This window comes from Solea senegalensis, linkage group LG7 (genome assembly GCF_019176455.1).
Source record: "Solea senegalensis isolate Sse05_10M linkage group LG7, IFAPA_SoseM_1, whole genome shotgun sequence".
Taxonomy (NCBI): Eukaryota; Metazoa; Chordata; class Actinopteri; order Pleuronectiformes; family Soleidae; genus Solea; species Solea senegalensis.
This window is the reverse complement of record NC_058027.1, coordinates 18,111,786-18,132,094: the sequence shown is the minus strand read 5'-3', so window position 1 is coordinate 18,132,094 and position 20,309 is coordinate 18,111,786. Positions and strand designations below refer to the sequence as shown.

The following is a 20,309-nucleotide window of genomic DNA, read 5'->3' as shown; positions in this document are numbered from 1 at the left end:
TTTTTTAAGTTTGCTTTATATCTTAAATAAAGGTTAAATGAAATGAAACGCACATGAGCATTTTAGTGACGCGTTGACAGTGGACGGACACGGTGCCTCTGTCAAGCATCAAAGGCCGTCTTATGTTAACGCCACAGAGGAGGAGGGGAGGAGGAGGGGAAGGCAATGAGCAGAAAGAATAACTGTGCTAACTCTCCACATCTCAGCAGGAAGTTTTCTCTGGAGAGCACTGTGATGTCATCAGCAAGATTCATGAGTGACTGCTGTCAGACGAAGCAGGCACTGTGGTGTTTCTGACCCACAACTCACTCCGTGTAATATGTCACACACACTCTCCATCCCCCACACCCATCCTCCTGTACATTGATTAGCAGCCTCAGTAAGTTGCTGACGAAGCACAAAGATTTAACAAGGTTCAATCAGGAACAAATCCCATGTATGGATTTTGCGCAGAGTTGAATATTATGCTGTGGAAACATTTGTCTGTGACTGCAGGGACGTTTGAACTCTGCACATCCACCACAACCAAACACAAATCAGATACAGAGAACATGAGACTCATCATGTGTCATACACTTGGCCAGGCTTTAAAAATGACATTTCCCATGATCTTCTGTGGTTCTTTGTATCTACTGCATTCACAGATCAAACTGAGATGGTGCGCGTGGTAAACTGCTCGAGCAAATACTGACCATAAAATGTCATGAAATAAGTGACAAAAAGAGACCAGCGTTGCCCACAGCTTAAGGTGGGGTCTGTAAACAAAGTCTTTCAGTTTGCAGTCATCCGTAGATGAGCAAAGATGACACCAGAACATTAAGAAACTGAAATCACAGAAACACTGGGCTAATTGATCCATTAACAAAATAGTTGGACATTAGTTAAGCTATTAATTGTTCCTCAAAAGGTCTGAAACACAAGAAAAGCATGAATTTAATTAATTAAATAAAAAATGAATGAATGAATAAATGAATAAATAAAAAATAAAAAAAATGAATAAATGAATGAATGAATAAATAAATAAATACAAACAACTGTGGGTTGTAGCGTCAAACCACATAAGGAGGTGGTTTCGAACATTCGACAATGTCAATATGGATAAATGCAGATCAGATCTGATCACTTACAAATCCGATTTGTGCTACAGTCTAAACAAGGCCTAAGTGACCACATCTGTGTGTGTCCACAGGCCACACTCCTGGAAAAGGAAGTAGGCAAACCTGTGCCTCTTTCTGTCCCATATTCTTGTGTGGAGCCACAAACTTTCGTCTGATTTTAAAACTACTGTCTACCACTGTGTCGATCGTCTTATGCGCCTCCAATTAACTTCCATCTCTCTGGATCTACTGTCATTTTTTGTTGTTCGAGTCGCGCTGCAATTGACGCAGAAGACACTGAAATCCTATCTGAGTGACCGAGACTTTTAGATTGAAACGGTTCTGTAAAAATCTGATCAGAATCGCATTTAAAACCACCTCTGTATGTGGTTTGAATCAGCTTAGGCTTTTCAGGTGTCCAGACTGCCAAAGAAAATCCAGCTAGATACAATCTGGATATTCTTAAAAATCCAATTTGGGCTGCAGTCTAAACAAGGCCTTAGTCAGTACTTCATAAAAACACCCATATTGTGCACAAGCCAGTGACCAAGGCACAAATACCACTTTAGCTACAAGCTACAGCCAATACTATATGAAAGAACTGAGTCCACAGAGTTCAACTGTGGATTTATTAAATTGTATGACCAAACATCACATTAACATCAGACAAAACTGAAACAACGTTTAAGACCAAAACCCTGCTGTTCCCAGCTACCGTAATGACTCTTGTGTGAATTGTTTGTGACCAAAGGAGATGGAGCTTAGCCTTTAGTGGTGGCTCCAGTGGAAAATTTAGCCATTTTTATGGCCAATGGATGAAAAAGCGTATACTGACAACTCTGAATTCCCTTCACATGGACACACAGTAAGTCCATCTCGTTTCTCGCATTGTAAGTTTGAAATGACTGAAGTCAAAGCCGCTGGCAGCTGCTGCTTCACACTCGAATGTGAGCTGCCATGGCCATCGCTCCCCTGCGTCCACTGACAGACACAAAGAGGTTAAGCCAGGAGGCCATGCTTCTGTGGTGGTAACAGTCTCCTGGGTGAGCTGGCACACACAAGAAGAGACATCAGCACTATTTGTAAAAAGTCACACACACAGCCCTGCAGAGGGTAGACTACTTCCTCTAAGACATACTGGCTAATGACATAAGAATGAGGGAAGAAAGCTGGAGTCAGTTGAGTGCAGGTAGGAATGTACTGAGGTTCGGCTCAGCTATTGACATCAGTGTTTAACTGAAGGTTTTCTATCAGTTTCAAACAGATAAGAAAAAGAAAAGAAAAATAAAGTGTCAGATATCACATCACATAATTAAATTGGTCTTAATTAAGATGTCCTGACACCAGGACAAGAAATGCCTCTGATGCAGCTGAAAATGCCAAATCAGGAATCAGTGACAGCGAGTAAATGGATCTATGCAACCGACTGACACCACATGTTCAGGGCAACAAAGACCAAGTAGTAATTTCGGGAAGTGTAGCCTTAGTAATTTTATGATGGAACATCTGAAGCTTTTTATTTATTCCTACATTTATTTAGTTGAAAAGTTTTCTTCAACTTTTACTTTGACAAAATGTGCCTATAAATTTGAGCCAAGCGCAATGACCGATGATCGGATTTTGTGCACACACACACACGGAGGGAAAACTGTCATTGAGTGTTTTAAAACAAGACGAAAAGTAATTTGTAGTGAAGAACAATCTTCAGTAATTAATTAGAACGTTTTTTTGCTGTGTGTGTATGTGTTATTGGCACAAATCTCCAAACAGATTTTTAATTGATCCATTGATCAAACACAGCTGTGCGTCTGTGGCCCAGGGCAGTGACCTGCTCTGTCCTCTGCCTCAGACAGTGTCAGTTTGTTATAAATAACTACTTTGGGTATAGATTACGTATACTGTATTAACTGTGCAGTTGTAGTAACTGTATACTACACAGCTACGTGGTGTACTGTACACACTAACACCTAAGTAACCCCGCCCCCTTCGTCTTCATGTTTTTTCACCGTCATATCTTTGTGACACTGCTGATCCTGATTTCATTTGAAAATCTGCTGAAGTGTTTGCTATCAAACGCCAACAGATGACCTTCACTCTGCTAATCAAGCAATGTGCTGATTGCAGCTGGAACTACCTTCACATGCTCTGAGGTGAATTCTAAAGTGAATATCTAAGGTAAGTAAAAAAAAAAAATGCTTTCTTAAGCTTTAATGTTCGCAGCGGTCACAGCAACACATTCATTATATAGAGGTTTTAGAGTTTGGTTATGTAGCTGTGTTAATCACGAGACAGCCGATTAAACCCTGTTTGCTCAGGTTAACCTTTTTATCCAGGGGCTCAGATGTAATTTGTGCATTTCGCTTTTGGAAAGTATAAGTAGACGTAGCCATAAATGTGTTACCGCTCAACATCTACAAATGATATATTTGCAGTGCCAGTGTGTAGGACTTAGTGGCATAAAGGGGTTAAGTTGCAACTTGTTAACAAACAAAGCAGCAACAACATGAGAGAGTCTATAGAAGAGGGTCCAATATGTTGTAATATAAAGGGTTCATGTCGTAGTAAATCTATGAAAACGTAATTCTAAATAGGAACCAGGTCCTTTCTGCGTTGGAGTTTGCATGTTCTCCCCAGTGTGTGCGTGGGTTTTTCTCTGGGTTTAATCCCACAGTCCAAAAACATGCAGATTAGGAAAATTGGATACTCTAGTGTGAGTTTGAGAGTGGATGGTTGTTTGTCTCTACGTGGCCCTGTGATGGACGGGTGACCCCGCCCCCCGAGACCCTCATGTGGAGGATAAAGAGGTAGAAGATGGATGGATGGATAATTCTAAATATTGTATTTAATTCCCGTTAATAAGTGCCAAATTCTACACATTGGACCACAAGATTGATCTTAAATCCAAACAGTAATTAGGGTTAGGTATCTAAATTGATACCACCAAATTTTAGTACCTACAGTCACATCTACCTGGGACATTCCCTTTCTTTGAGAAATAGAACACTGCATGTTTAATAACAGATGCCACATGTCATGTGATGCACAAATCCCACCTGACAGTGCATGAAAGACTGACAAGTTTTGTGTACAGATCATTACATATTCAAAATCTAAATGTTGCATCTTGCATCTTTATAATTCACACTTTTTGCAGTGTCGGTGCAATAGCGTGTCTCTTTGTTTAGCAGCTGTCACAGTTTGGTCACACCGACTCTGCAGATGATGGACAGGCAAGTGTGAGCATCACAGTTCTGCTGTGGACTCGGGATAATCCATTTTGATGCATCCAGCATCTGTGAGGGAATCAAAGCTCCCAGCTCATCATCCAGAGGTGTTTCAGTTAGACATCGCCAATCTGACATGTTTCTGTCTCTGACAGCTGAATGAGAAACAAGCAGTAGCATTAAACTCTGACCATGACTTATTCCCAGCAATATGATGATTCCCACTGTTCATCTTCAGTTAAATTAAATGAAATAAGCCATAAAAAACAACCAAAAATCTCACAAACTCCCAGCTGTCGTCATTACTCTCTGATCACATATGCAGCCTGATTTATAGTCCAGGGACCCGACAGTGCTCACAGTCAGACGACGTATCCAACAACCAAGACTTTAATTTTTCAGCTTTTACAGATTTGAAAATCCAGGAGGACACTCATCTGTTTCTCTACAGCTCTATGTAGGAGGAGGATATTTTGTTCTGGAATAAATAAATACAGTTTCTTCAACGGCTTTTTTGAAAAAGGCTCAGCTGCTGCCGCAATATTAAGGCTGACACATACAATAGAGTAAAAGTGTCATGTTATCAAACTGCTTTGAATGTGCACTGGAGCTAATAAAAAATAATAGTAATAGTAAGAATAAGTGTGGTAGTGTCATGAGTGTTTTTCTTAGTGGTAATAATAATGTGTATCGTTTTGTAGTAAGTCTTTAAGTCGAACCACTGGTACCAAAATGATAACCAGCTCGGCTTTACCAGGTAATACTACACCGTCGCTCTGTCCACCAACACATTCATCTGACCTGTCAACGGTCCTGAAAGCTCAGTGATCAATCCCCTCATGCAATGCTATGACACCAGTGCTGTAACCACAACCCTCTCTCCACATGCTACAGCGGCCGCCTAATGTGCCTTACTTCTATTTTTGCCTTGAGGAGAGCTTTCATGATGCACTGTAATGGTCAGCTCCATCATCCCCTCTCCACTCCATCAGGCAGAATAACAGTCTTTCACTTTGATTTTTTAATGTATTTTTTTCAACTGTTGTTCTTTCTACTTTCTTGCAGATGGATAATATACTGAGCATCTTTCTCCATCTCTCAAACCATCCTACCATATATTCAACACTCTATTTTTCTGTTTGTTTTTCAGGTAAAAGTAGTTACCCGGGACCTGCTCCACAGACAGTAGTTAGTTATTAAAGCACCAGTGCGTAACTTCTGTCACCCCTGTGGTATTGTTGCAATAATTGTTTATCCTGTCAAACTGCTGAACATCCAGGTCGACTCTATTTCTTTTCATTGGTACCTCTTGGTGCTTCCAACCACACTACAATCATGTGTTGTGGCCATCCTGCTTTACTAGCCCTGTAAAGCAGGAAGTTTGAACTAGGGCTGAAACAATTACTCGATTAATCGTCAACTATTTTGATGATCAATTATTCTGTTTGAGTGTTCTTTTTTTAAAATAATTAAAGCTTTTTAAATATGAATATCTTCTGTTTTGTTTGTACATTTAACAAAGAAATAATTAAAACTGAATAATCTTGGTGTGTGGATAAAACAAGACATTTCAGAATATCATAACTTCCAGGTTTAATAAAACAGTGATCAACATTTATTTTATGGACCAAACTATTACTGAAGGAATCGAGAAACTAATCGACAGATGAATCGATTATGAAAGTAAATGTCAGTTGTAGGCCTACTTTGAATTTTTGCTTTGAACTGAGTATTTCAGAAACTGCTTTTGGACTGGGATTTTCACAGACAGCCATCGCTAAGGTTTGCAAAGAATGGTCTAAAAAAGTAAAAGAATGAAGGGAGCATCAGTTCTCTGGGCAAAAAAATCTGCGTTGATGTGAGAGTTCAGATGAAAATGGCCCGACTCATTCGAAGGCTCGACGAGATAACAGCAAGGCAACAGTAACTCAAATAACCACTCATTCCTAGTTATACAGAGCACCATCTCTGAACTCACAACATGTCAAATCTTGAAGCAGATGGTCTACAGCAGCAGACGACCACACCAGACATTTTATTAGACACATATTTAAAAGAGAGGGGGCTGGTGAGCGTACTATATATTTACATGGGTAATATTTTTTCCTGATATCTTAAAATGCAGAACGTTGCACACCTTTCCATGCCAAAATACAAAATCTAAATTTAACCTTCACGATAAACACACACAAAATAACAAGAGACTGATGCATCAGTGAAAAACAATTTACAGCTGAGTTTTACATTTCTTTCAATTCAACCTGCTCCCGACTTTTTCATGAATATGAAAACCCTGTTTGAATGAAATGGGGACGGAAATAGGAAGTCCAGTGAAAGGTGTTTGTCGACTGATAAACAACCTTATGGCACATGCATGATTGAATTTCAGGGACAAAGACAAAACTACACTGTGGCCCACAGAACGTTGTATGGTCCTCATCTATTCTGAACCAAATCAGGTGTTGCATGGCTTTGTAGCAGCTGCAGCAGGACTGTGGCCCGGAGAAACTGCTTTCTGCTGCCGACACACTTCAACACTCGATGGCTGGTTAGTCTTTGAATTGTGTTAAGTGTTAAAAGGCTGAATCATAACGGCACAACAAAGTGTGGAGAGGACAACTATGTAACTGCAGTCATAGTATAAATACTGAGGGTGTCTGAAGCTTAAAGGGGCAGTTCAGGTTTTTGAAGTGTGGTTGTATGAAGCACTTATTTGGTCCTGTAGGACCAAAATATCTAAATGCAATTTTTCTGGCAGACATTGAGAGTGTGTATTAGTGATGGGACAATATATATTGGATACTGTTGGTTACTGGGATTTAAGCACTCACAATGTTAACTGTGGTGAATTTCTATCATCGTGTTAATCATGACTTGAAAATCCAGTCCAACTTTCAAGCATATAGTGCTTAAGATCTTTTTCTAAATGTGCCTATAGGGAGCTGCATATTTCCTTGTGACTTACTATTTATTAATTCATTATATTATTCTATGATCTTATTAAATTGTTTTTTACCAAAAAAATATGTATCCTATTATATTAAAACATGTTTTTTGAGTCATTGCAATAATATTGTTAATCGCAATTATTTTTGTTCAAAACTAAACAAATGTATAATTAACACGCTTTGCTAATTGCATTCTTCTGCCATTTTGACATAGTCCTAGTTTCCAGTGCAGAGAAGCAGCAGACACATGGCTGCAACAAAATAACAAAAGATAAAAGATAAAAATCTATGTAAGCTTAAGCGTATGCTAACCTGCAGATATGTTCTCTGCTTTATGTTGCTGTTTATGTAGCTTTGTAAATCACTCACTCCCCCGAATTAAATTCCACTGGTTACATCTATGACATTTTTTTAAGTTACATTTATTTTTCAAACAAAAAAATGTGTGTCCACACAAGCACTTAAGCTCCATATCAAAAATAATCCATACTAAGAGACCTCCTCTGATTTCCTCCTCAACAGTTGTTTGCTTGGTTGATCTTACTACTAACAAGAAACAATCGTTCCAACCTCAGCAGAACTGCAGTCTCAATGAAAAAAAAAATTAGCCAGCAAATCAAGGGCAGAGTACATGTGTTTAATAAATAATAATAAAAAAATAGAGCAGTGTGAATGTAGCCATTTTCATAGTGAAAACCAACCAACTATCCCTTTAACTTTTGGATCACATGACATTGTTCTCCAAATAAGCTCAGTGCAGCCTGTCTTGCCCGGCACACTTCACTGGCAACCTCAGGATTTTACACACACGCGCGCGCACACGCACACACACCACCTCAGCCACCCACACAGCATCATCTTAAAAAGTAAAACTGATTTAATTAGCGTAAGAGCTCAGGAGTCGTCAGAGGCTGCATTACTATTATTGAGAGGGCACGTTTGTGACAAATGTCTCTGTGACACGTTGAACAGCACAGTTTGAAGCAGAGCAGTGGGGAGAACATAAACGGAACTAGTGCTGCAACAACAAAAGGTTTTATCCACTATCGATTCATCTGATTATTATTTTCTTCATTAATTAATTTATTCATTTCTAGATCTTAATTTTTATTTATTTAAATTTTGTTTTTTATTGCCATTTTCCTTTTGTAAAGTTGAGCAGACACTGACCACAAAGAATTTCATTCCTGGTAATAATGTTGCATTGATACTTAGTGCATGACAATAATCTTTAATCTAGTTAATTTGCTTAATAAATGTCAGAAAATGTTGATCTGTGTTTCCAAAACCAAACACATTCAGTTTACCGACAATGAGAAGCAAATAATTCACATTTAAGAAGCTGAAATCAGGGAACCACTCAAACTGATTCATCCATTATCAAAAGAGTGAGCAACTAATTTAGCAAACAATCAATAATCGATTCAATTGTTGATTAAATTGAACAACACTTCCACTCAGCAGCTTAAAATTAGCATGCTCAGGTCCATACACGCAATTGTTATTCATACAATATCTATTAAAAACTGAGACAAACTAACGGACAACGTCTAAAAGAGAAATCAGACCCGGCTGCAAATGCCCATGTGCCCTGCTCAACATCGCCATCTAGTGCTTACAATACGCTCCTGCCTGTGTATAGTACCTGCCCCAGGGCAGGAGATCAATAGATAATAATAAAACAGCCATGATCAACCTGACCCATCTCATTAACATCAAATGTATTTATTTTAATCACAATTGATCAGTTGAGGATAGATGCGAGGAAGAAAAGAAAAAACAACAGGACGCTCAGGAGAAAAAGCTAATTTTCCTGTATATTATGAAGCTGACATTATCTATTTAATTTAAAATAAATAAAATGTCGGGTAAAACGAAGGAAAAAAACAATTAAACACCTAAAATAAAAACTTACAGCAGAAATCCATTCATATTAATTATTACTACATTCCCAAAATTTGATTCCTTTCTTAAGCAGTTGGATTTTAACGTTTCTCGAGTTATGATGACGAATTTAAGCAGCTTAGAGACAAATGTTCAGAAAAACAACACTAATGTTAAAACACGTCCCACATGAGCATGTGTGTGTGTGTGAGGCAGTGTGAAGCTCACCTGCCGGAGGACGCGTCCGGAACAAAGTTGCTCCTCTGGGCCTTTGTGCGACTGAAGGGTCTGTTGGAGCAGACTGACGTGAACCTGGGACCAGCGCAGCACAGCGGCAGGTGTCGGCGTCGGTGACGGCTCAGGAGCAGCAGCACAGTCCGCTCAGCAGCGAGTCTGTCTCCGCCAACTTGAGCTGAGCGCGTCCTCTTTCTGCTACTGCAGCGCAGCCAAAGAGCAGCGAGGGCAGCGAGAGGACTCACCCCCACCACACCGCCGTCTTCGCTGTGAGGGGGGCGGAGGGAAAAAAAAACACTATGGCCGCACATCCGGCTTGCGTGATGTCTCCAGATGAAAAAGTGTTTTTTTTTCTGTGCCATAAAAAAAACCCTTTTTTTCTTTTCTTCTTTCTTTTTTATTTATAATCAAAATTTCTATAAGGGAGTCCAATTTAAAGGTCCAATATGTAAGAACTAAGAATTCACTAACTAATGGTGAGTCTGCAGATTGTAATGAACATGCACTCTCATCCCTCCCTTTTCCCAAACCTTAATAATGAAAGTGATAATGTAACTCTTCTTTGTTTGTGTAGTAAATGTCTGCTTCAGAACATCAAACACACACTTTGGATAGTTTGTCCAGTCAGGCTGCTAGGATTGCCTCCATAAAGCAAGGCCCTTGCATAAAGTAAAGTTCTACCGCTTTATCCATCACATGAGGGTCGTAGGGGGCGCTTACTTCTATGTAAGTAACTTTACCAGCACTTAATTGCCAGTTTCATCATGGAAAAAGAAGCACCAAACACCTTTCTCTTGCTCCAACATAAGACCTTTCATAGAAGAAAAGCTTTGGCTTACAGAACCCTGACCCGACCAGCCGAACGTCGCCATAAAGCGACAAACGAAAGTCAGGGCCATGTTTTGTTTCCCCTGCCTCCTCTTTCAGATGCCGGACACCGAACAAGCCTGGATTCAGACATTTCTCTGAAAGAGCAAAAAACACAAACATATGGACAATGTCATGCGAACAAAAGAGTGATAGAGAAGCTTGCACAACTTCTGTTGTGCTTTGGCGTGTCCAAGTGGAGATATGCGGTAACTGCATATCACCAGTGGGTGGTTATATAGCCCATGTAAACTGACTAGACGATTCCTCCACCAAAAAAAAATTCACCAGCCACCATTGGTTGCCAGTATAGGCATAGGTATATGGTGCCAAAATAAAAATAAAATAACAATCAGTCTAGCCAATTTGGTGGTAATAATTGGATTGTGGATGTGTGAATTTTTGCAAGGGAAGTCTGTAGACAAATAGCTGGTCATTGTGTGTTATTTGCGCAGCGATATAGCCCATTTTAATTTGTACATGCAAGTGTAAATAAAATAAAACCACTATTATAGCTTTTCAGTTTTCAGTTATAGTATTGTATTCTGTCACGTGTCTAACCCTGCTCATTCTTGCTGCAGTAAGAAGAGAATATCCCCAATGTGGGATTAATAAAGTCTAATCTAATCTAATTTATGGAGATTAAAATGAATGTTATGCACTTTAACGCTGATGTAAATTTAACACTATAAACACACACTAGGCTTACAACTATGATATATGAAAGGGGTGGAAAAGATATAGTTAACATTTTAACTGACTATTACATACAGGTCAAACGTTAGATAACCAGATGTCAATAAAAATGTAGACAAAACACCTGCTGAATAGATCTAATCTTTACAAATTCCCCTGAGGAATGTAATGTGGGAAAGTAACCTACTTTTACTATTTAGGGCTTAGGCCCCTCCTCCATAACGTCACATTAACTGACGTTAAAACTAGCTATTTATTGATTAGCAAACCATGTAAAAATGCTACTACCGTTCAAGTTAGCAAGTTAAGGTTAACACTACACTCTCTGCTAGTTAACAGACAAATAAAGTCATCACATGCTCTTTCATTAACCTCTGTCTTTGTCACGTCTTTCCTCCTCTTTTTTATTTTTTACCTTCCGTTGGAACCAGAGAGTTTGCGTCATTTAGATATTAGTTTAGGTCGGTAACGCTTTCTCTCTGGGGTGACGTCAGAAAACTCCGCCCACAGAGCAGGTACAGTCTAATCAGCCGGAGGAGAGGGGGTCGGGAAACTTAAGAAAGTATTTTTTATCATTATTAGTATTATTATTTAATAGGTGTTCTATGCAGTTAAATTAATGGTGTCTTGCTTTCTCCGTAATAGTACTAACTAGTTTTAGTATAATAGTGAAAATTACACTTTTTTTCTTCTTCCCCCATTTGTGGCGCCCCCTGGCTGGCTCTTCAGCGTCATTCTTGGTGCTACCACTAGATGGAGGAACAGCTCAAATGAATCAATTTGGACAAGGAGGGATATTAAGTTGTCTCACTAGAACAGTAGAACTAGACAACTTTCAACAAAAGAATACATTTAGGTAACAACTAAAGTGTTGACAGCAAGAAGAATATTGTGATATTGTTTGGGCAAATATAATCTTCATAAAGTTTTTCTGCTGCAAAAACGATTTGTAAGATTGGAAACTGCTTAGAATTATAATGAGACCTCATCTCCACTGTTCAGAAAACTGAAGGTTCTAAGAGTCACACATTTATAAACACTTAATAAATGTGTTGTATATGTCAACAAATACTGACATGACACAGTCAGGTTACTCGTTACATGACGTTTGCATGCGTTGCATGGTTTTGTCTGGAGTTCAGCTCAAACTCAGCTCATCATTCAAAGATCTCTCTCACTCTCTCAATTTAACATTCAAAGGTCTTTATTGACATGGGAAACAAACGGTTACCAGGGCAAGTGTAAAAATAAAACAGAATTGTGTAGTGATAAAGAGAAAACAAGATCAAATGCATGCAAAAATTAAAAATATGAATGTATGTACAGAGGACAATAAAATAATATATATATGAAGATGCAACAAGACTTCTGTCAGTGACTGTATTATGTAAAGGAGCTTGTAAAGCAATTGTTTGTAAAATGCTTAAAACTAACACCTTTGATTATTGGTTCATAATGTGTCACCGTGGTAACAGTTAGTGACAGCCAGCCCAGTTTGCAGTAGTGAGACATGTTTGCAGAGACAAAACAGCAAAGTTATTTTTATTTTAAGTTACTTTACCCACACTGTCTGCTTCTTTGCCCTGTGTCGCTCTGTGCACATGAAAACAAAAACCTTCTACACTGAGAAACACAGAGAGACGTATACAGACGTATCCAGGATTGTGTGAACTCATTTAATTATGGTTTGGATGTAACATGGAGGACAGGATGACTTCAACGCCTGTGAAGACTTCAGGAGTCAAATCTGATCATCATCATGGTCATCATGGTCATCATTCTGGATGACAAAATCTATAGATTATAGTCTATAATTGCTAATAACGCTGTTAATCTGCATATATCCCTGCCAAAAATAGGTTGAAAATCTTGAATACATTTTAATAGTGTCCGTTTCCATCTTACTCCGGAATGTTGTGCTTCTTTTTTTAAATTCTTCACCAAGGGAGACTGATTATGTATTAATGAAATTATTAAATTAAGAAGCTCTCAATGGATTCCGTTGGTTGTCACCCAACTGTTGCCATGGGGAAAGTATGTTAGCCATATTTTGTAGCATATTTTCTTGTTAAGATCAGAGTGAATGAAGGGGTTAACTCCATTATTTGGAGACCATTCAGCTCTGTGAGACAGGCCACAGTTTTGCTTCCTACACAGCTGTTCATTGTCAGTGCTCGATGATTTTCTTGCGTGTAAAGGAAAACGTTAACCTTTGGAAACTTCCTCTTTGCTCAAGGCAAAGTTTAATGTTGAACATTTTGTCATAGGGGAAATCCTTTATCTTAACGACAAGTGTCTTTCTTTGTTTCTTTCTCTCTTACAGAAAACCATCTGATCATTTCCTGTTTCCCCCCCCGTCCGCCCTGGCACGTCCATGTGATGGAGATGTGAAACTCTCCACTGACCTCATTGACACGAAGAACAACCCAGTGCATGAGCTGGTTATCACAGTGAGACGCCACAATGCGGATTGTTTTCATCACCCTTTCCTGTCTTTCTGTAATTCATGGTGGTGGTAAGTTGTTGGGTGGGTGTTTTTTTTTTTGTTCAACATTTTGGCTGCATAAGTTTGTGGTTGTGTGCTTTTTAACTTCACATTTTCAACTTTCAAGGTCGTGGATCGTCAGGCAAAGAGAATGATAAAGATGGGGCAACAGAAAAACCCACACGACGTAAGCAGCTAGCCTTCTGTGTCAAGTGTCATCTGTCACTTACACGTCAGATCTCAACTTCTATCATTTATTTGTATACCTACCATTATATTACACCTTTTATTGACTTTTTCTGTCTGTCACTGACAGATTTATGTCAAAATGTCTTCAACGAATGCTATCAAAGTATCAACTGGACCAGGTAACTCATATAGCGGAAGCTAAGCTGACACTGTAGGGAAGGGTAATATCTCTTTTTCCTTACGCCATTTAAGATATGTGTTCCTTGCTGTCTAAATCAATGATGTGATAATGAATTATTATAAGACAACATATTGTTACCTATGAATAGCAACATTTTTGTTATACTTTGCTTAAATAGTATATTATGTGGTGTGTGTTTTGGCAGCTGTTACGAGAAACTAATTTCAACTTGTGATAGAAAAGGACGCTTTTTCATGCCGAACTTCATTCATCGGCGTGTGAAGGTATCTGAACAGGTGAGGACATGATTTGGGTAACTGGAGAGCAATCCAGAGCAATTGAAATAATCATTTTTGTTGTGAATTTCAACCATTTTATCACTGCACTCTCATGGGATTTGAATCGTCACGTCCACAAATTTGATTTCCATTCATTTTTCGAATCATTTTAAACAAACTTCACAGCTCCTTCATTCAGATACATTTCATTCATCTGCCTGTTTATTCAAATATCTCATCACTGCAGCACCTGAGCGTGTTTAGACATGTAGACACGCGTCAAGACGATGTGCTGACATTCAAATCAACCATCAATATGGAGAAGAAAGGTGATTTAAGGGAATTTGAACGTCTCATGGTTGTTGGGTATTTCAGAAAGTGCCTATCTACTGGGATTTTACAGAAAATATTATGGAAAAGTAAAAAATATGCAATGAGCAGCAGTTACAACCAGGGTCTGCAGAAGACCATCTTCAAACCTTACAGTAGACTACAAGAGCAAAAGACCACATCAGGTTCCTCTCCAGTCACTGTATTAGGCCTAATAATGTGGCTGGTGAGATACATAATCATAAACTGCATGATTTTGTTTGTTCTTGTAACTTTTAGGCTGACGAGAGTCCCACTGAAATGCACAGGGTTCACATACCATCCTCAGCTTTGCAGAAGAGTAAAGGAGGTGGCTCTCAGGAGGAGGAGGTGGTGCTGGTGACCACAGTGTTCAAGAGCACATACTTTATGGTCAGTAGCTATTCAGGTCTAAAATAACACCATCCACTCACCACAGTACACATGAGGATACAGAGGTGCATGCAGGTTTCAGTTTTAGGACATTTGACTCTGAAGAAAAATGTTTCTCATATATTCAAAATGACTTTTAAAAAGTTGATTATAGATGAGCGGTAATGCTGTGGAGGTGTATAGGTCTGTATTGCAGACGGGTGCTGTACCGTACTTTATTGTCTATTTTCCTCTACATGGCGACATTGCTTACAAAACTGTCATCACATGCCATTGAAGAAGTGAAACTAGCAATGGAGACTGTCTTACTGACGTTAAATATCATGTGAGGGGTAGACTCCAAAAGTTCAAATGAAGAAGAAATTTCTTATGTTAAGTTTAGAACTGCCCTCTACTTACTTGTCCGGGTTGTCTGGTTTCCTCCCACAGATTTGGGGATTATGTCAATTGGACACTCTAAATGAACTGTAGGTGTGAGTGTGAGAATGGATGGTTGGTTGTCTCTATGTGATGGACTGACGACCTGTCCAGGGTGGACCTCGCCTTTCCGCCCTATGTCCACTGGGATTGGCGCCAGCGTTTGTACACTCATAATCAGCCACTGTGTACCATTAACCTGAGGTCCGAATAACCTGCAGCCAGTATTGTTAAAATCTCATCACCTGAAACCATTTCTGAATTGTCTCTGCAGCTGAGTCCCAGTCAAAGAAAAAGATCCAGATCAAGATCAGGGTTCACTCCCAACCTGCCAGTCCACAGTCAGGGCAGTCCTCTGGGAGGGTTAGTCCTATTCGTGAGGGCAGGGAGCCATCCTGTCAAAGACCTCTCACAACCCATCAAACTAACCTTTCAACATGACAGACAGGTAAGAAATGACTGCAAGTAAACATGCAGGAAATGTGATCTGCCTTTCTCTTAATTTTTTACTTCACTTTTGATTATGTTTCAGGCGAAAAGTGGGATTTGTGTGTCCTGGCAGGAGTTACAGAACAGAACAGGTGGGCCACACACTGTACATATATCAGCCTACAGTACTCTGCCTCTCTTAAAGTACAACGATCATTTTCAAACTGTATTTGTGTGTGTTGTAGGTCAATGGATCACAGATGGCTGTGACACCAGTGAGAGTGGGGACACATTTGTTTGCAACTGCAACCACCTCAGTTTCTTTGCAGTGCTTGTGGTAAAATAATAATTAGCTCTACACACATTTTCATTACCATTTAAAATATGTACAGCAAGGTCAAGTATAAAGGCCTGTCTACGTGAAAACGAGTAGTGCTAAAGTAGTTAAAGTAGATCTTATTGGTGTTTTTGAAACACTATTTTATTTGAAAACCAGCTTCATTTTGAGAAAATCTCAAAATGCCAATCTTGCATTTTGGTGTTTTTAATAATAATTACCTTTATTTTCTTTCCTTTTTCTCAGTTTCTATGATTGTATAGATAGATTTGTGTGCTACCAAATTAAATGTGTGCAGCAGCTGAGAATCATTAGACCGTTAAAATGCTGTTTATGTTTAATATCTATTGACAAAGAGAAAGAGTTTAGTTTTGTTTCCCTAAAATATTGAAGTAGCCATGGTAGCCGTCACTATTAACTTCCTCTCTTTTGTCGGCCCTCCACAGATGAACATGTGTGTCAGTAAACCAAGTGTTTACTGTCACGAGTGATAAGTGTGGAGCAACAGACCTAAAACCAAACACGAACATAGTGCGGTCTGCAAATGAAAATGTTTTCAGTGATGCCAGCATTTCAGTTTACCATGTAATCTCTGATGACACATCATGATCATTTTATGTCTTAATACAGAACTTTTATCACCTTTAAAGGTACTTTTTGTTACTGAGAGCATAAAAATGTAAAAAAAAAAACAACAACAACAAACACTTGAACTAAATGTTCTTAAATTCATAAAATGTATTACAAATGAGTGCACCAGAATGTTACCACTCCATTTTTATATGCAGAATGAAAAAGGTAATAGATAATAGAGGTACGCCCTCCACAATTCTGACTTTAATTACGAGTTGAATTGTTATTATACTGTATCCTCTTATTTGCTTTGACAGAACCCTGTGCTGTCAGTGGATGAAGCTAATTCTACAAATCTTTCCTATATCACCTACATTGGATCAGCACTCTCCGTCTTTTTCACAGTCATCAGCTTGATCATCTACCTATGTCTACAGTGAGTTTTATTTGTGTGTGTGCAATGAATCATTATAAAATGTGTGCCAATCCCAGATGACATAGGGTGAAAGGCAAAAGGCCACATAGAGACAAACAACCATTCATTCTCACACACACACTTAATTCAAGGAACACTTGTCTGTCCATCTGTTAATTGCAGTCTGATTGAGAGGCTTCAAACATTGGCAGGTGACTTATTAAGCGCACCAGTGTGTGTAGTGTGTCAGAAATGTGACAGGTATATCGTGCACCGAGTTAGTTGAAGCCTAAGATGTGGGTATTTTAATAACTGAGTAAAAACATCTGTGTGGATAATTTAAGACAGGTCGTAATAAACACTGGGACATGAAATTTAAATTCTATAAATCCACATGAAAGTGTGGGAATGAATCCGCAAATATGGAACCCACAGTTGCAGATCATTTGTGAATATTGTATTATTTTCCCTCTAAGAAAATAATACGTACATACATGTCCCCTTAGCTCTAGGCTTACACTTACTTACAAAACACCTCAATAACAGGCATTTCATACAAGGTCTCATAGTTATATAGGATTATGTGGGATGAACAGTCAAAGTGATTTGGTTGAAGTTTGTTTTAACAAAGTGGACTAAAAGGAAATAACATAAATTGAAGCTTAAAGACTAAGGACAGGGCAACATATTTGGTATTTGTCACTACTAATTACTAATTAAATCCAATGATTTCATGATGAAGAATGACTGAGAACAGGCAATTGCAGATAACACCATGTCTGGTGATTGTCTCTCTCTCTCAGACGGCGGCGTCCAGAGAAGGCCATCAGTGTACATATGCAGCTGACCGGGGCACTGCTGTGCCTCCATCTCAGCTTCCTGCTGTGCAGCTTCTGGGTGTGGCACCTGAGTGAGACTGAAGAGGGCTGGGTTTGCCGCTTCCTGGGCTTCTTTTTGCACTGGTCCCTGCTGGCCACCTTGTGCTGGACGGCCGTGGAGGGATTCCACCTCTATCTTCTCCTCGTCCAAGTCTTCAACATCTACGTCAGGAGATACGTGCTCAAACTCAGCCTGGTGGGATGGGGTGAGTGTAGTAAACAAATAATGGAGTTTTTTTTTTTTGCCATTTAGGCTTATAGGCGAATAAATCCTGATATTAAATCATGTTTTATATGTTTATATTGTCTGACTCTCTTTGATTCTTTCCTTTTTCTTTAGGTTTCATTGCTGCATAGGAAGTGTTAGTAATTACTACAGCACTGAAAAGGACCTGTGTATAGAGTAGTTGTAGTCAACAACAATAATAATAATAACAATAAAGTTAAATTTGTATATCACCTTTCAAGGAAAGGGAGACTCAGAATACAACAGAAACAAATCACTATCAAATCAAAACGTTCACACATTTGACTCTTCATTTCTGTCTTTTTTGGATCAAATGGCACAATTCAGTGACAACCTTCCTGTCTTCCTGCAGGTCTTCCCACCCTGATTGCAGTGGTTTGTGGGATTGCAGGTGTTTATGGAAAGGACAGTCTGCAACACAAGGATTCAGGCAACCAGAACTCAACATCACAGATGTAAGTAATGGCTTGTCAATATGCAGTGGGCAACCTTTAACGCTTCATGATGATGCTGATGTTATTCTGCCTCTATTTTTGAGCAGCACCGTGTGAACTCATTTGTCAATGGTTTGACTGTAATGGACATAATCCATGTGATTATTGCAAGGTTTGCAAACTACAGCTCTAACTTTGACTCTCGGCCATTTTTTCTGTTTAAATTGGTTTCATTAACTCATAGATGCTGGATGAGCAAAGACTTCCCTCAGAGGCTTGTCGTCAGCTTCATCACGACCGTGGCCTTTCCGTGCCTGGTGGTGCTTTGCAATTCCTGTATGATGGGACTGGTGCTGTTTAAGCTCTGGCACGTAAGAGGAGACACTGGCTGGAAGCAGGAGAAGGGAGAGAAGAGGGCGAGGTTATGGAAGGATTGCGCCACAGTGCTGGGCCTCAGCTGTGTGCTGGGGTTGCCCTGGGGCTTAGCAGGCAGCACCTACATGTCTCTCCCTGGGATCTACCTGTTCACGATACTTAACTCCCTGCAGGGTCAGTAAGGACAAGATCCTCCATGAACTCGCTCGTGTGCACTGTGCTTTTTTATGACACGAAGAACTCACTGCCTTTATTTGATCTTATTATTTTCTCTTCCCAGGTGTATTTATGTTCCTGTGGTCTGTTGCTTTGCTCTGCAAGTCTCGATCTGACCACAACTCTTCCATCAAAGACCCGTCCTCCTCTCAGAAAATGATGACTACTAGTTTCAATAATTGATATTCAACTTATATGTACAGCATATAGATCCATAGCCTATATTAGGTCTGTCTATATCTTGGATAACTATCTTTCTGTTTTGTTTTGTTTTTCAGTAAAGATTAGAGGACTATGCATCACTTACTGTAACTGTCTTGACAACTTTGTATTTAAGGTGGCTATGATGAAACATGTGTTCGGGTTTACGAGCTGCACACAAAAAAAAGGTATTCAAATTGAGTATTTTAAGGTGGAAACCGGTTGAGGCGTCCCCCGCAAGAATGTGAACTCATGTGAAACAGCCCCAAGATTCACGATTCGGTGGGTGCCATATGTTGACGTTCGGCAAACGGTTGGTCTAGTGGTTAGCACTATACACTATACTTAAGGGTCTTTCTGCATGGAGTTTGCATGTTCTCCCCCGTGTGTGCGTGGGATTTCTCCGGGTTCTCCACTTTCTCCCACGGTCCAAAAACATGCAGATTTAGGGATTAGGCACATAGGAAACTCTAAATTGACCGTAATTGCGAGAGTGGATGGTTGTTTGAGTCTCTATGTGGCCCTGTGATGGACTACGTCACCCCTATGTCAGTTGGGATTGGCTCCAGCGACCCTCATGTGCAGGATAAAGCAGCAGAATGATGAATGAATGAACCTGAAACTGACCGGTCAGTCATATGTGCCATACTTACATAATCATCGTCTAAATGGGAACAACATTGACACAACGTCTTATTTAAGAAGACCTGGAAGTAGTGACTGAGATGACTGACTTCATGGGAAAACGTTTATTGATGTTATGAATCCAGTGAGAAGCTCATTTTGCCCGCACACTTCCATTTCAAACAGACTTTTTTTGCGAGTATTGAGAGGAGAATGCACATTGCAGCAAATCCTGTTTCGTCATTTCCTTCTACATTTTACATGTATTTTATTGAATTTTGGAAAATTAGTAAACCTCATCTACTGCTTTAAAAACATTACCTGAACCTGTAAACAAGA

General features: G+C 39.4%; 2 protein-coding genes across 6 annotated transcripts in view; one reads left to right on the top strand and one right to left on the bottom strand.

The window, feature by feature from the left end:
• LOC122772225 (multiple epidermal growth factor-like domains protein 11) overlaps nt 1-9,576 on the bottom strand; it is an 85,310-nt gene extending 75,734 nt beyond the window's left edge. For all 4 annotated transcript variants that reach the window (XM_044030026.1, XM_044030027.1, XM_044030028.1 and 1 more), the window contains exon 1: nt 9,382-9,576. The gene's annotated coding sequence lies outside the window, so the exon portion shown is untranslated. The remainder of the gene's footprint in view (nt 1-9,381) is intronic.
• Nucleotides 9,577-13,402: 3,826 nt separating this feature from the next.
• On the top strand, nt 13,403-19,447 carry LOC122771990 (adhesion G protein-coupled receptor G3-like). Of its 2 annotated transcripts, XM_044029596.1 has the most exons (13): nt 13,403-13,465; nt 13,563-13,622; nt 13,752-13,803; nt 14,011-14,101; nt 14,693-14,824; nt 15,516-15,689; nt 15,774-15,822; nt 15,916-16,007; nt 16,898-17,016; nt 17,799-18,079; nt 18,473-18,575; nt 18,799-19,103; nt 19,210-19,447. In XM_044029596.1, exons 1-13 carry the CDS (start codon nt 13,414-13,416, stop codon nt 19,326-19,328), a joined length of 1,629 nt encoding a protein of 542 aa, XP_043885531.1. In that variant the 5' UTR covers nt 13,403-13,413; the 3' UTR covers nt 19,329-19,447. The 2 variants fall into 2 exon arrangements, with proteins under 2 accessions (XP_043885531.1, XP_043885532.1); XM_044029597.1 differs by lacking the exon at nt 13,403-13,465 and having other exon boundaries at nt 13,600-13,622; nt 13,752-13,845.
• The last annotated feature ends 862 nt before the right edge of the window (nt 19,448-20,309 follow it).